General features: G+C 38.0%; 2 protein-coding genes across 2 annotated transcripts; one reads left to right on the forward strand and one right to left on the reverse strand.

The window, feature by feature from the left end:
- The first annotated feature begins 136 nt into the window (after positions 1–136).
- Positions 137–7,914, forward strand: ublcp1 (ubiquitin-like domain containing CTD phosphatase 1). Its single transcript, XM_076273887.1, has 11 exons — positions 137–388; positions 987–1,161; positions 2,556–2,647; positions 2,848–2,933; positions 3,258–3,373; positions 3,566–3,664; positions 3,775–3,812; positions 4,239–4,337; positions 4,437–4,553; positions 4,716–4,843; positions 5,015–7,914. The coding sequence occupies exons 2-11, from the start codon at positions 1,008–1,010 to the stop codon at positions 5,034–5,036; spliced, it is 951 nt and encodes a 316-aa protein (XP_076130002.1). The 5' UTR covers positions 137–388; positions 987–1,007; the 3' UTR covers positions 5,037–7,914.
- Positions 7,915–8,012: 98 nt separating this feature from the next.
- On the reverse strand, positions 8,013–10,639 carry il12bb (interleukin 12B, b). The gene is made up of 9 exons (XM_076273886.1): positions 10,555–10,639; positions 10,386–10,467; positions 9,793–10,053; positions 9,557–9,662; positions 9,204–9,385; positions 8,894–9,054; positions 8,527–8,650; positions 8,283–8,342; positions 8,013–8,162 (listed from the first exon to the last, which is right to left on the reverse strand). The coding sequence occupies exons 1-8, from the start codon at positions 10,576–10,578 to the stop codon at positions 8,317–8,319; spliced, it is 966 nt and encodes a 321-aa protein (XP_076130001.1). The 5' UTR covers positions 10,579–10,639; the 3' UTR covers positions 8,013–8,162; positions 8,283–8,316.
- Between the last annotated feature and the right edge of the window lie 3,347 nt (positions 10,640–13,986).

Here is a 13,986-nt window from a genome sequence, read left to right on the forward strand (position 1 = left end):
AAATAATATTATTTAATAATAAACGTAAGCACAACTAGTGACTAAAAATCTATCTGTATTAAATAACAATACAAAATTAACCAGGTAAAAAGCGTGAAGCGCTTGTCAGTTATCCACATGTAACGTTATGCAGTCACAGCACGTGTTCACATGATCTTGACCGATGACCGAAGTATATAAAAATATAACGTTATACATTTGATATCCAGAATCAGAGAAACTAGAAGAACGATAAGCTAGATTTAAAATGAAAAGGTAAAGGTGTTCCAGGCTTTTCATCCCCATCCACAGGAAGTCGCAAGCGGAGGCGCATGGTAACAAACAAACCAAGGCATCACTGGGAGACAGGAAGAACTGCTGACTAATCAACGAATGAGTGTCATTCTCTGTAAGTAATGCATGTTATGATTCATATTCACAATGAATTACATACCAGACATTTGCGTTAGATATGCTAAACATGGAGGACACCATGTAACAGTAATTCCTGCCCGTTTTATATTGCAGGATGGCTTGCCAGAGTCAAGCGTGTAACCCACTGTAGCTAACGTTAGTGATAAGTTGGCTAGCAATACAGCTAGCATAAATTAAGCATCATGACAACCCCAGTTGCTCTGAATCATGCATATGGAGCTAGTGTTTAATTGTTGACAATATTCATTGACATTCGCTCGATACAGCTTGAGATTTAAAAAAATGCAATAACGGTATAACGTAGGTAAGACAGTGAAGTTGTACAGTCAACGTTATTTATAGCTCGTGAGCTAGCTGGAATGGTTCGTCTTATTGTTGCTGCTATCACGGCACTATTGAAGAGCATAAGCAAGCACTTAAAATGTACAATTGCTGATGGTTACAATAAAACCTTGCATATGGTATATATAATGATATATTCACACCGAATAGCCGGTATATTGCGATACATATATTCTCTATCCATGACCTATCCTTGGTAACATGCACTCTGTGCTACTATATATCCACAGACATCCTAAGGTTACTTCAACATGTCTGTGTCCGTAATCATTAAATGGGGTGGACAGGAGTATTCCATCAACACCTTGTCTGAAGAGGACACAGTATTGGATCTCAAGCAGTCCATCAAGAGTTTGACAGGTGTCCTACCAGAACGACAAAAACTTCTAGGGTTAAAGCTTAAAGGTAAGACTAATGACATCGTATGTTAAAAGTAAGATGTTTGAAACATATGTGTTTGAAAACAGCATTGTGCATGGTTTAGACATGCTTGAAGCTGTGCTGTGTATGCCAACTCGCACAAGGCTTGGCATGTCACTGCCACGGTCTGCTGCGCAGATCTCAGATTGTTTCTCTGACATATTCGCTTGGATGAAAGAACATCACCTTCAACTAAACCTCTGTAAGACTGAACTACTGGTCTTCCCTTCCAAACAAACCATACATCACAACATCAACTTAGGTGTCATGATTGATGACCAGCTAACCTTCTTTGACCATGTTGCCTCTGTGGCCCGGTCGTGCCGCTTCACACTATTCAATATAAGGACAGTCAGACCGTACCTATCCCAACACGCCACTCAGCTCCTAGTACAGACCATGGTCATCTCATGCCTTGACTACTGCAACGCCCTCTTTACTGGTCTCCCAGCTTGTGCAGTAAAACCGTTACAATCAACCAAAGAGGGCACGTTACCCCGCTGTTCATTGAGCTCCACTGGCTTCCCTTAGCCGCCCTCATCAAATTCAAGTCACTGATGCTTGCATACAAAGTGATTGCTGGGCCACTTACTTAAGTGCCCTCATAAGGTCTTATGTTACCCCTCGGCCGCTGCACTCTTCCAAGCAACGTCTGGCACTGCCGCCCCTACACCCATGGCAATCCAGACTTTTTAGTTGTGGTCCCCCGATGGTGATATGACCTGCCAAATACCACCAGGGCAGAGGCGTCCCTCTCTGTCTGAGAAAAACTCTTGAAGACCCAACTCTTCCAAGGATATCTCCTCTCTCCTAGCGCTTCTGACAACCTGACACACCTGATGCGCACTTACCAGGCACTTCCCCCTCCATCTTCTACCACTTTCCTCTCCTACCACACTTTGACTAGTGCTTATAATGTCTGCACTCTTATCCTCTAGTAATAGTATTGACAGATGCAGTAGTAATTCCTAACTAAGCTGCTAAATTAATAAATGTATTTAAATGTATGAAGCAATGCTGCAAGGTGAGAATACTTTCAAAATGGCACAAATAGTTTTTTACTTCAATAATCTATCAATAATAAGCTACATCAATCAACAACATACAAAGTGCACACAAAACAAAGAATGTTTTAAAAGGAAACATACAGACACACTGAGGCAAAGGGGAAAACGTTGCACAGTATCCTCAAATATTAACACAGAAGCATAGAAACAGAAATAGTTTTAGACTAAGGTTTTAGTTCTAGTTAGGGTACATTGCAAGAAAACAATAAATACGGGTTTGTTTGTTTCATTCATCATGTATGTGTAACTTATGAGGAAGGAACCTGTTGAATTTGAATAGTTATATTTTATATGATGTGTTCTGCACTGTAGGAAAACCAGCTGAAGATGATGTTAAGCTGGGAGCACTGAAGCTGAAGCCTAACACAAAGATCATGATGATGGGCAGTCGAGAGGAGAATCTGGTAGGTTGTTTGGAAACATTTTTCTCTACATTTTCCGTTAGAACAAGAAAAAGATCTTTGTGATGCTCAACAAATACACATTATCATCAGCATGTGAGGGTTATATTTGTCTGTCTGTATACTTGTTTGTCTGAGTTACTGGTCTTATGTACGTTGTTTGCCAGTAAACAATCTAAAGTGTCTATTTTTGTATCATGAAGGAAGACATCATGGCTCCTCCACCAGAAAATGATGATGTTGTAAACGATTTTGATATTGAGGAGGAGGTCATTGAAGTAGAGAACAGGTTGGTATCATAGCAGACTGTTAAAACATTTGAACATAACATTTAATATATTGAGGAGGAGGTCATTGAAGTAGAGAACATGTTGGTATCATAACAGACTGTTAAAACATTTGAGCATAACTTTGCAGAGTGGTTTATGTGAAATCAAAATTTGCCTTGATTTTTATTGTCACGTCCAAGGTGGTGGTCAATATGATATTTGTGGGGAATTGGGGGAAAATATATATAATATGAATATTTGAGTAAAGACAAATCTTACTGAAATATTAGTATATGTTTGGGAGACTCCTGAAATAATATCATTTCAACTCCTCTTCAATGTAGAGAGGAAAACTTGGCCAAAATTGCTCGAAGGGTAAAAGATTATAAAGTGGAGGAGCTGAACCCTCCGAGGGAAGGCAAGCGTCTGCTGGTACTTGATGTGGATTACACCTTGTTTGGTAAGTCCTTTGATGTGGCTCAAGTTACCAAAGAGATAACTCATGTCACTGGATGATGAATAGCCTTCTGATGTTTTAGTTATGAAATAGCTTATGAGAATCTGTTTTATGTAAGGACATTAGATATGGGAACGAATAAGAAGTGCTTCGCTTTGTGGCAGTAAGTATATATGCGTGTTCTGCCTCATGTAGATCACAAGTCCTGTGCAGAGACTGGGCAAGAACTCATGAGGCCTTTCCTCCATGACTTCCTCACCTCTGCATACGAAGACTATGATATTGTTATCTGGTGTAAGTATATTTCTTATCCAGTTTTACCAGAAATGTGTGAAGTTCTGTTACACTTCTGAGATTTTGATTCAGACTGATATTTGCTGGGGTTTTTTTTATCTTCTGTTTAGCGGCCACAAGCATGAAATGGATTGATGCAAAGATGAAAGTAAGTTAATCTGAATTGTGAATTTTCCTCCCAATGAAACTGTATCGGAGTGTTCTGAAAAGGTATCCATTGCAGATTATGACCACAAGGCTGTGCTATGTAGTAACGATGTTTCCAGGATGTACATGTTGTGAAAGCATGCTGGCTGGTTTCCTAACAGTAGTCTGTAAATGAGTTAGCTTACAGTAGCAGCTGTAAATGACTTCTATTGGAAATTGAGCAGCTAGAAATTACACACAATGGTCAGTGGACTTCATGGACAAGGAATTGTCTTGCCAATATAATATGAACACAAACAATTTTTTTTTCTTATTTGCTGTCTTTTATGAACTTTCTTCTTAGTTAGGTTCAATATTCGTCCAGTGGGGGGGTCAGTCTTTCAGGATGTACTTGTTTAATTTCTCTCTTCTTATTTTGGCAACCTAGGAGCTAGGTGTGATTGACAACCCCAACTATAAGATCACCTTCATGCTCGACAGCGCAGCCATGATCACTGTACACACTCCCAAGAGGGGCGTGGTTGAGGTCTGTAAACCTGTCCCTCTGGCCGGCCCACCAAATCCGTCTAGTTTTTCTGTCTCTGTCTCTGTCAAATCAGTGTGTTATTGATTGATTGTTCCCTAGGTAAAGCCTCTAGGTGTGATATGGGGGAAGTACAGTGAGTTTTACAGTAAGAAGAACACTATCATGTTTGATGACATCGGCAGGAACTTCCTCATGAACCCACAAAATGGACTGAAGGTATAAGTTCCACAAATAGAAAAATGGAATTGATTTATTTCAAATTACATTCATATATTAATAAACTGGTTTTAATGGTACCCAATATTTAGATTATTGCTGTAGTGTTATCACATTCAATCTTCAGGTCACGTCTCGATTGCCCTTTTTGCTTATTCTTAGATTCGTCCATTCATGAAGGCACATTTAAACCGCGAGAAAGACAAGGAGCTCTACAAATTGTCACATTACCTGAGGGAGATTGCTAAGCTAGAAGACTTCTCAGGTCTCAATCACAAACACTGGGAGCGGTGAGCAGTTCCTTCTCACTAAAACACTTCATAACACAGTACATACAGAACAAGCATTCCTACACTTACTCCTGGTTTAATACAGTAACGTTACATACAGAACAAGCATTCCTACACTGAATTAGCTTCTGACAAACTTTTGATGATCAGTATGTGTCTTTTTCTCTGCAGGTATCTCTCAAAGAAACAGTGAAGACAGCCTCCTGGAAAGACACTGAAGCCCTCACCAAATAGCTCCTGGTTATACAGCCCATTTTTCTCTCATTTTAGTTTCTTCCCTTCTGTTCCTTCTGTTCCGTCATGGTCTTTTATGTGGCTTAGGTGAGCTTTATAAGTCTTATAAAACACTGCACTGTTCAGCACCCAGCCTGCTACATCTCAGCATAACACTGCTACCCCAAAAAGCATGACGTTGCTCTGTTCTCATCTCTCTGTATACGTTTCTTCATTTTCCTCCATCTTTATGGACATTTTGTGTTGTGCACACTTGGCGTGTGTGTGCTCTTTATCATCCTGTGTGTGGATGTCACAGGTTGCAGAATTATAGTGGAGGCAGGGAGTATGTATGGTGTGGAATTGTGCTGGAATTGAAGCTAGTGATGGCTGAATAGCAGAATAGCATGCACAGCATCGGTACAGCCAAAATGTAGTCTAGCTGAAGGATCTGCTGAACTATGTTTCCTCCATGGAGATTATACTTTAGGCAATTTTCATGTCACCTTTTCTCAATGGGATTGAAGTGTACCCATGTACTTTTCGTTGCATTTTCAAAACACAGTGGGCAAAAGACACTTATTTTCTTCCACTTATTCTACGTGGTCCTGTACCTTTCCATGACTGTTGGTAATGCTAGTTGGTAAGGCCAGGCAAGGCTGTATGTGGGGTGTTTCTGTGCTAAGACGGTGTGAATGGACCCATAGTACAGGACCGAGGGCACCCAATGGCACATTGTGTTTGTATTGTAATTGATGCCTAGATTTTGCAACAGTGTTAACAGCATTAGGGACTTGTATGCAAGCAGTCCTTGCTGAATTTATTTGGGCTGAAGCTCACTGGTCCAGTTGCATTGGTGAAGAGTTTCTGAAAATTCACAGCAGTGAATCATTCCAAGGCCAACTCACCTTAGGCATGGTAAGTCATGCCAGGGATGACCATTCAAAACATTTATGCTAAAAGCAAAAATGCAAAGTTTTAAAAACTTTGGTAATTAACTGTTTAGGATCTTCAGAAACAACATTTCCTTAAAATTAGCAAAATGATGTTTGAAGATGGTATATTCATTTGTTGGAGAAAGGACCTCTTAGTCTTTCTTCATTTGATATTGAGCTAATATTTAATTGATGTCTGGCACACATCCTGTTTTTTTTTCCACCTGAAAGTGAGAGAACAAGTAACTCATTAAGTGCTGCGATTCATCCCCATTTTTCTCTTTAAATATTAGCGAAATGCCTTTTGGGGTTTCCACAATGGCAGCTTCCCTGCTCAAGCCCATCTGATCATTGTGATTAGGTGACTCCTAAAGCACATGAGATTTAAAGGTATTATGAGTTTTGCTGTTTGGTTTACATTATGCCGTAAGGGTCGCATCAAGGCCTATGGCTCTGCTATGCATAAGCTATATGAGGATGCATTATGTTACTAAACAAGATGTTGGGGTTCTATTTTGCCTCATAAGTCCTTAAGCAGTTTGACAGGTCTATTCAGATACCTTTGAGACATACAGTGGTGACATTTCCCTATGGCATTTGCATAGATCATGTCTTTGATAGACTTGATATGCAATACCAATCACAATATCTTTGTGGTAATATCCCAAAAAAACTTCTGAAAAAGCAGATTGACTGTGGGATTGTGGGTAATATATACTGCATGTCCATACTTACACCTCTTTTTGGATAATTGGATAACTGATTCATTTGGATAATTGTATTTCTAACAAACCTGAAGCAGTGTCAAACTGTCTGGGCTTCTTGGGTCACAAAAGGTTTGTTTTGCATGCATTGTGCAACAGAACAGGATAAGGCCAGACTGCTTACAATTATTTAGTGATTTATATATCCCCTGCGGTACATTCTTTATTTTTTATCTACATTTGTTGATACTAAAAGCTGAGGTACTCAGATATTGAGGTTTGGCCTTTCACAAATTGAGCTGTGTTCACTTGAAAGCATTGTTTATTTTGTAAGTGGTAGTGGAAATTTCAGCTCACTCCAGTTAGGTTTCCTATATCTGTGAACATTCTTAACATTCAAGAACTCAGAAAAGAGCAAAAGAAAAAGAGAAGAGCAACATCATGTCTAAACACTATTTAAAACACACTTTGTATGTACAATGTGCATTGCTGCATACACTTAAGTGTCAACTTCATCCTAAGTGTGACTTGCCATATTCAGAAACACGTGGCATTCTTGACTCTCTTACAGCTAATATTGCAGGACTCCCGTTTTTCCTCAAACATGAAAAAACTGACAACATCCTGAAGAGTTTGTTTGGAATTTGAGCATGCCTCAGACCTTTGCACTCTTGTTTTTACCAATCTGTTTGATGAGGAAGCAATAATTCATCCCCTGTGTGCCCTGGCCACGGGTTTTGGGTCGGCTAGTGAGCCTTTAACTCCAGATGGATTCATATGATAGTGTACTTTAACTTCAATATGATTTCATTTTGAGTTGTTACATTGGGAAAGGTTTATGAAAATGCAGTTTAATATTATACTTTGGCTGAAAATGTTGAAAGAAGGAACTACCTTACTTAAAGGGTCACATTTGTCATTGCATTGTTGGTTTACACTTACGATTTAACTAATATTTATTTAGGTGAATTTACATGTGAAAGTGACATTTCGGTGTGCTCTGTGTTTTCTGATATGGGTTTCCTGCTTCCCTGTATACAACATGAGACCTGTGTAAAAAAGCAGATGTCCCTGCTGCAAAAGGGTCGTACCTCAGATTAATCTGGGATCATCACATGTTTATGTTTGTCACATGATTATGGTTATGTTTGAAATATGTATGAATGTGTAAGCATTACATATCCTCAATGTAAATAAACAAGTCAAACTTTTTATAGTATATACCAGTGTGACATGGTTTATTACACAATTTGGTTCTGTATTTCAGTTAAGAATAATTCATCCTGAATCTGAAACTACTGAAACTGGAGATAAAATAATTGCTATAGCAACACTTTATTGATAAAATAACAGCAATATTTAGATATACAAATAAATAAATAAGTTAATACAAATTAATATTTGCAAAACAAAAAGGCTTGCAGTGTTGGGAGAGAAAGTAGTGTGATCATCTTCATCTTCTCCCTCCTGGGAAAGGAAACCATAATTAGAATGTAAATGGTCTACGATACAGTTAACCTAAGTCAGTCCAGTGTCATGACATTATGGTAAAGCTTATAGTTGATAGTAGTATGTTGATATACTCACAAATATTATTTCTAGATTTTAGTCACAGAGGAGATCAGTTGTCAGGAGTCTGCTTGTGGACTGTGGCACAAAAAATACAATGGTTGATAGAGATGTAGCATAAATGACTAAATCTAAATGCAATCTCCACTCAGCATAGAGATGCACGATATTATCGATGTACATTGGTATAGACAGATAGCAGTATTGTGTATCCATGACACAGAAGGATTTGTATTGCTGTGTTATTGCGAATGTGACTTACGATAGGAGTTCCAGTCACTCCAATTGGAGTTAGATGCCTCTTCTTTGGCTCGGACACAGAGCCTGTAATTCTTATCCTGCATTCTCTTCTTCACTGTAAATTTCTTGTCATTAGATGTGGTGATCTATATTATGAACAAAAAAAAAAACAACAAAAAAAGTTTATTAGGGTTGTTTGCCATGAACACAATAAATAGCTGTTTCATTCATCTGGGAAAACAGTGGACTCCACAGTTTTGGAGCAAATCCAGCTCATAACTGAAAAATAAGTTGATTGTGTCATATTTTACATTAGTTTTGGCTGATGAATTTGCTTGACTAATATGAAAGGAGATTTTATTTTTGGACAATCTAGTAATATCTCTCACCTTGTTTTTGTGACCGTCTTTCTCACAAGGATCTTTCGGGTCAATCGCCTTCACTTGGTAGAGGAGTTGAAAGTAAGAGTTTGGGTTGCTCCATGTTTCTGGGCAATCCCACTCAAATGTATGATCTCCCACTTTTTTGATAATCATTTTATCTGGCTTCACTGTTGGAATAAAAGGAATCACCTTAAATCTACTGGCCTACTTCTAAAGAAAAAAAATAATAAGATAATGATATTTAAATCACATACACACACACACACACACACACATAGAGTAGAGCAGAGCAGTAGGGTTTGGACACTTGACGTACCTATGTCAGAGATGAAGAAGTGGCGCTGGTATTGTTCACAGCGGAACTCGCTTCTGAAGTAGAAGAAGAGGTCGATCTTGCATGGCTCCTCAGTAAATGGACAGTGTTTTCCATCCTCACAGCTCAGGGTGTTGCCATTCGCACCCAAAGAGCATGTAATATTTCCAGAGTCTCCCGAAACACTGCAGAGTAACATCAACAGTGTTCAGTTAACTCTCTAAAAGTCACTAGTTTTGGAATGTAACTCACAAACTCACGTAATTTGATTAAACTACATATAACCTAACAACAATACTACAGCATTCGATAGAGATAGTCTGTTTTACATAATGTTTGAATGGGTTGAACCTTACCGAGCAATAGCGAAGTGAAATAATTCGGCATATTGTCGTTCTTTATCAAAGGTCCAAGAGCACTGAAACTTCCCATCAAAGTTTTTTGCTGTACATGAAATATATTCTAGAAAGGAAATGTAAACAAATATAAAACAACTAATGTCAATAATTCCATAATAATATGTCCATTTATTTATTTTAATAAAGATGACCCAGCTGCCCCCCACCCTCCTTCCCTCTACATCTCTCATTACCTGAACTGTTATTTTCCACCAGAATACTCTTTCGGTATCCTATTCCCTCCTGAAGCACTAGCGTGTGGTTGAGGACGTCCCCAGCCTTATTGTGGCAGCTGTAGTTTCCTCCTTTGAAATACTTCACGGTAATCTGGATTTGGTTCCCATGTTCTTTCAGTGGATTCCCATTAAGTTTCCAGCTGATATCACCATCATTGTGATCTCCACAGATCAGGTTGATATTCACAGACATATTTTCTGTGACTGGCAGAAGAAGCACTGTGAACAGCGTATGGTAGAATAGATTTAGGCTTCAGCAGTTGGATGACGTGAGAATCAAATTCACAAAATATATATACATTCTATGGTCCATTATTATAATTTAAATTTTCAAAAACTGAAGTTATTGAGAATCAAAGTCACAAATGATATAATCATTCTTTGGTCACTCCATTAATTTAAATGTAAGTCAGCATCAAAAACCCACAAAAGATATAATCATTCTTTGATCATTCCATTACTGCTATGTAAATGTTTTAAAAATCCCAATATACATGAAGCAAATATAGCAAATTACTGGAAAAGGGAAAACGTAAGTAAAGTATAGTCACCATTTGGTGGCAGATATGTTGCAGTGGGTTCACAACTCTTATAGTAAGTCAGGAAAAGGATGATAACAGATATGAACTTCATCTGGGTAGACAATACCAACAGAGTAGAATGTTAGATAAAAAAGCCAAACTTTGTTAAGAGAAAAAGACTGTTTGTATCTTGTCCTACCTTGATATGCTTGTAAAAGCTCATGCAGCTTGTCCAACTGTTCTGTCATGAGGAGGGAGAAGCAGGCTTTATACATGTGAGTGTGAAAATCCCAGCAGTAAAAGAAGGAACTTCTATTGTTCTGTAAACAACTGTGGCTATTACTCAAACCCAGAGGGTTGTGGCAAGAAACACTCTCCAGGTGGACTTTCTGGCCATGGCAGGTGACGTTTAAGAAAACATTTTATTTTTGTGGACTGTCCTACAGCTCAATGGAATGGGGAAGTACCCGCTTTGGCTTTATTTTGGCCTGATAGTAGTTACCATATCATATAAAACCAAACCACCATGCATAAACTTGCTACCTCAATGTGACCATAAGGTAAACGTCCAACACATGTTACATTACAACCTTTAACATGAGGATCTGGTTGAGAGGAAATGTAACTGTTTCATCACACTAATTCTCACTAATTCCTAAATGCTTCCACAGTGAACTGAAACATAAACAAAAGGACTTGAACTCTTGAACTGGTCATCATATTATGAAGGCATGGTATCACATTATATTGAAATTTTCTGAAAACTTTTGCCATCAAAAGTGGAACTGGAACAGTAAATCATTATCTTACCCTTGACCTGTCAATGTGATTGAGAATAGATGTAAGAGGAAGTCAAGGAGAAAGCTATGAAGTCTGGTTGTCCAGAGCTCATGTCTAAATGAGATTTTGTATGTGCTTGTTTTTATAAATCGTGAGCTGGTTTTACTTAATCATGTGCTCATTTTATGAAATTCTGCACTTGTTTTAATCAAAATCGTGAGCTTTTTTTAAATCATTTTGTCACACATTTTATTCTCAGTAACTAGGAGAGGCAGCACAACAGACAGCCACACATTCCCCTTCATCAATAAATCAGAGACCAAACATTGTTGAAACGCAAACAACAAAGTGATTTTAGACTAAAAGAACAGACTGTAGCAGCTACTTTGACAGTCCCTACACACTTATCCTGACCCGCTGCAAATAATGTCCAGTTCTCGGTCTACCTTAGCCAAAGAGGTATTAAAGTTTTAACAATGACACGTTTCTGATTTAATGTAAGATAATGAAGTGCAACATGAACAAATAAGACTTTAAACATTTCTTGAAAGTCCCAAAACTATCACAAGAACACTGCACATGAACTCATTCCACCAATGAGGGATCACTGAGGAAAAGAGTCTTAAGTGTGACCTCTTCGCGTTAGTGGATGGTCAACACAACAGACACTCATCAGGGCACCGCCATGGGCGAGAGGGGTGTGAGCAGGATCATGGAATTCAAATAGCAAGGTAAAATAGCAGGTAAAATAAGCCAACATTTTAATGACATCTCAATTATATATATATATATATTAGGCTTTTTGCCTTTATTTGGACAGGACAGTGAAGACAGACAGGAAGTAAGTGGGAGAGAGAGAGATGGGGGGGGATCGGGACATGACCACAGGTCAGACTGGAACCTGGGTCCCCGTGGGCACTCAGACCCGCTCATGGTACGGGCGCATACATATTTTTAAATGAATATCGTAATGACACCTCCCTGGCATAGGTTGCCACTGTTGACACTGTTATCTCCAGTGCTGATATGATTGTGTGACTTAATAAAGATACATTTTCCGTTTACTGATAATAATAACTCTTTAAAGAATGTATACTTTTGTTTGTTAATTGAAATCAGTTAATATATTTCAGCCCTTAAATACATTAAAATGTCAAGTACAAATATAGTATCTTCAGTTTAACTTCTGTTACCATAAAGACGGCACATTACTAGTCCACTTATTAATAGCTGATGTAATTAACTGAAAGGGCAACACTTGATTGGTGTTTCCCTGCTAGAGAGGACTGAAATCAGTGCATATAGGGACCGTATTTTTAGTGAAAGGGAACTTCGAAGCTATACAGTTGAAACCAGATGTTTACCTTTAGCATACACATGCTGAAGTTGACTAAAAAGAGGAATAAAACATCTTTTGACATGGTTTTATTTCAGTTAGCCTAGTACAGATTTGATTTGCATTGAGAGATGATCTTATGGAAAGTAGGCCTACCCCATGCTAATCGTGAGATATGGTGAAGGGTATGTGATGTGTATATGTGATGTGTATATGATATGGGGCTATTTTAACTCCAAAGGCAAGAGAACTTTATCAGGATGCATAGTATCCTGGATCCATGAAATAACTGACCTTTAAAAAAAAAAAATCTGCCTGCCTCTATGAGCATTTAAAATAGTATGTATGAGCCCCTGTATTTTAAGAACATTTATTTATTTATGATACATTATTCATTCACAAAGAACATTATGTCATTTTTTAAATTAAGGCATTAAGATCAATGTCCAAAAGATGATTTTTTATTCCTTAAACTTAAACCTTAAACTTTAACTCAATTGTAGGTGCCCAGGCTTGAGGAAAAAAACATATTTGGCAAATAGAACAGGATTTTCAATGAAATCTGATATTACTCAGCCTGAAGTAATGAACAGAGCAAAGGCTATTCCTGGGTTAATACAGTAGACTATTGTTCCCAAGAGAAGGTGTTTTGATTGGCATATTGATTCCCCTGAATGCAAAAATCAATGATCCATAACATGAGCTTACTTATCTCAACCATGACTTCAAAAAAGTAATCATCCCAAATTCTTATCTTATCTCTTATTTGTGGTGTAAACTGATGTCTGCACTGGTCAACAAAATGAGCTCATCAGAGTGTCTCCATTGCCCCAGGCAGGAATGAACTGATTTAACTGTGACCTTCATCACTCATCATTCATTTCACTAGAGGGTTTCAGTTTTCTATACAGAAGAAATCCCCCTCCCCCCCCCTTAAATCAACAGTATGACCATAAGATATTGTATTTTAAGAGAAATGAGAATGTCAAACATGAATTGTTAAATGATGGTATGAAAATAGTTCCTCTTACGGGAAACCACAAACTAGCTGGGTGGTATATCATATAGCCACAGGAATATGAGTCACACAACTTTCTCTAACTAAATCTCTTACTGTCACATTCAGTGACATTGTGCCCAGTGCCACCGAGTCTGAGAAGACACGTGCCCATCCAGATTTTTAAATATCCGGATATGAAAATTATTATATATATATATATATATATTATACATATACACACATACAGTATTATATTAATTATATACACTGCTCAAAAAAATTAAGGGAACACTTAGTTTTCCACAATTGTTAAAACACATTTTTTGAAACCTACCACGCTTTTCTCCATTCTCAAACTACATTCACAGAATGTCTGACAGTTCTTGCAAAATAAAACACTAGCCTCAAAAGTTTTACTTGTGCTCAGAACCAAACAGTGTCAGAGTACCGATCCAGTGTATGATTGAAGTGTTCCCTTAATTCTTTTGAGCAGTATAGTATTTACCATATAAAAA

This window comes from Alosa pseudoharengus, unplaced genomic scaffold, assembly GCF_046254945.1.
Source record: "Alosa pseudoharengus isolate Yale_2024_CS ecotype anadromous, Long Island Sound unplaced genomic scaffold, YU_APseudo_1.1 YU_APseudo_1.1_scf_8, whole genome shotgun sequence".
NCBI lineage: Eukaryota > Metazoa > Chordata > Actinopteri > Clupeiformes > Clupeidae > Alosa > Alosa pseudoharengus.

Coding starts and splice junctions, on each gene's coding strand:
- ublcp1 (XM_076273887.1), top strand. CDS start 1,008: ATGTCTGTGTCCGTAATCATTAAATGGGGTGGACAGGAGTATTCCATC. Junction 1,162..2,555: donor TCTAGGGTTAAAGCTTAAAG/GTAAGACTAATG, acceptor TCTGCACTGTAG/GAAAACCAGCTGAAGATGAT. Junction 3,813..4,238: donor GGATTGATGCAAAGATGAAA/GTAAGTTAATCT, acceptor TTGGCAACCTAG/GAGCTAGGTGTGATTGACAA.
- il12bb (XM_076273886.1), bottom strand. CDS start 10,578: ATGAGCTTTTACAAGCATATCAAG. Junction 8,651..8,893: donor AAGACGGTCACAAAAACAAG/GTGAGAGATATT, acceptor TTCATAATATAG/ATCACCACATCTAATGACAA. Junction 8,343..8,526: donor GAGTGACTGGAACTCCTATC/GTAAGTCACATT, acceptor TTTGTGCCACAG/TCCACAAGCAGACTCCTGAC.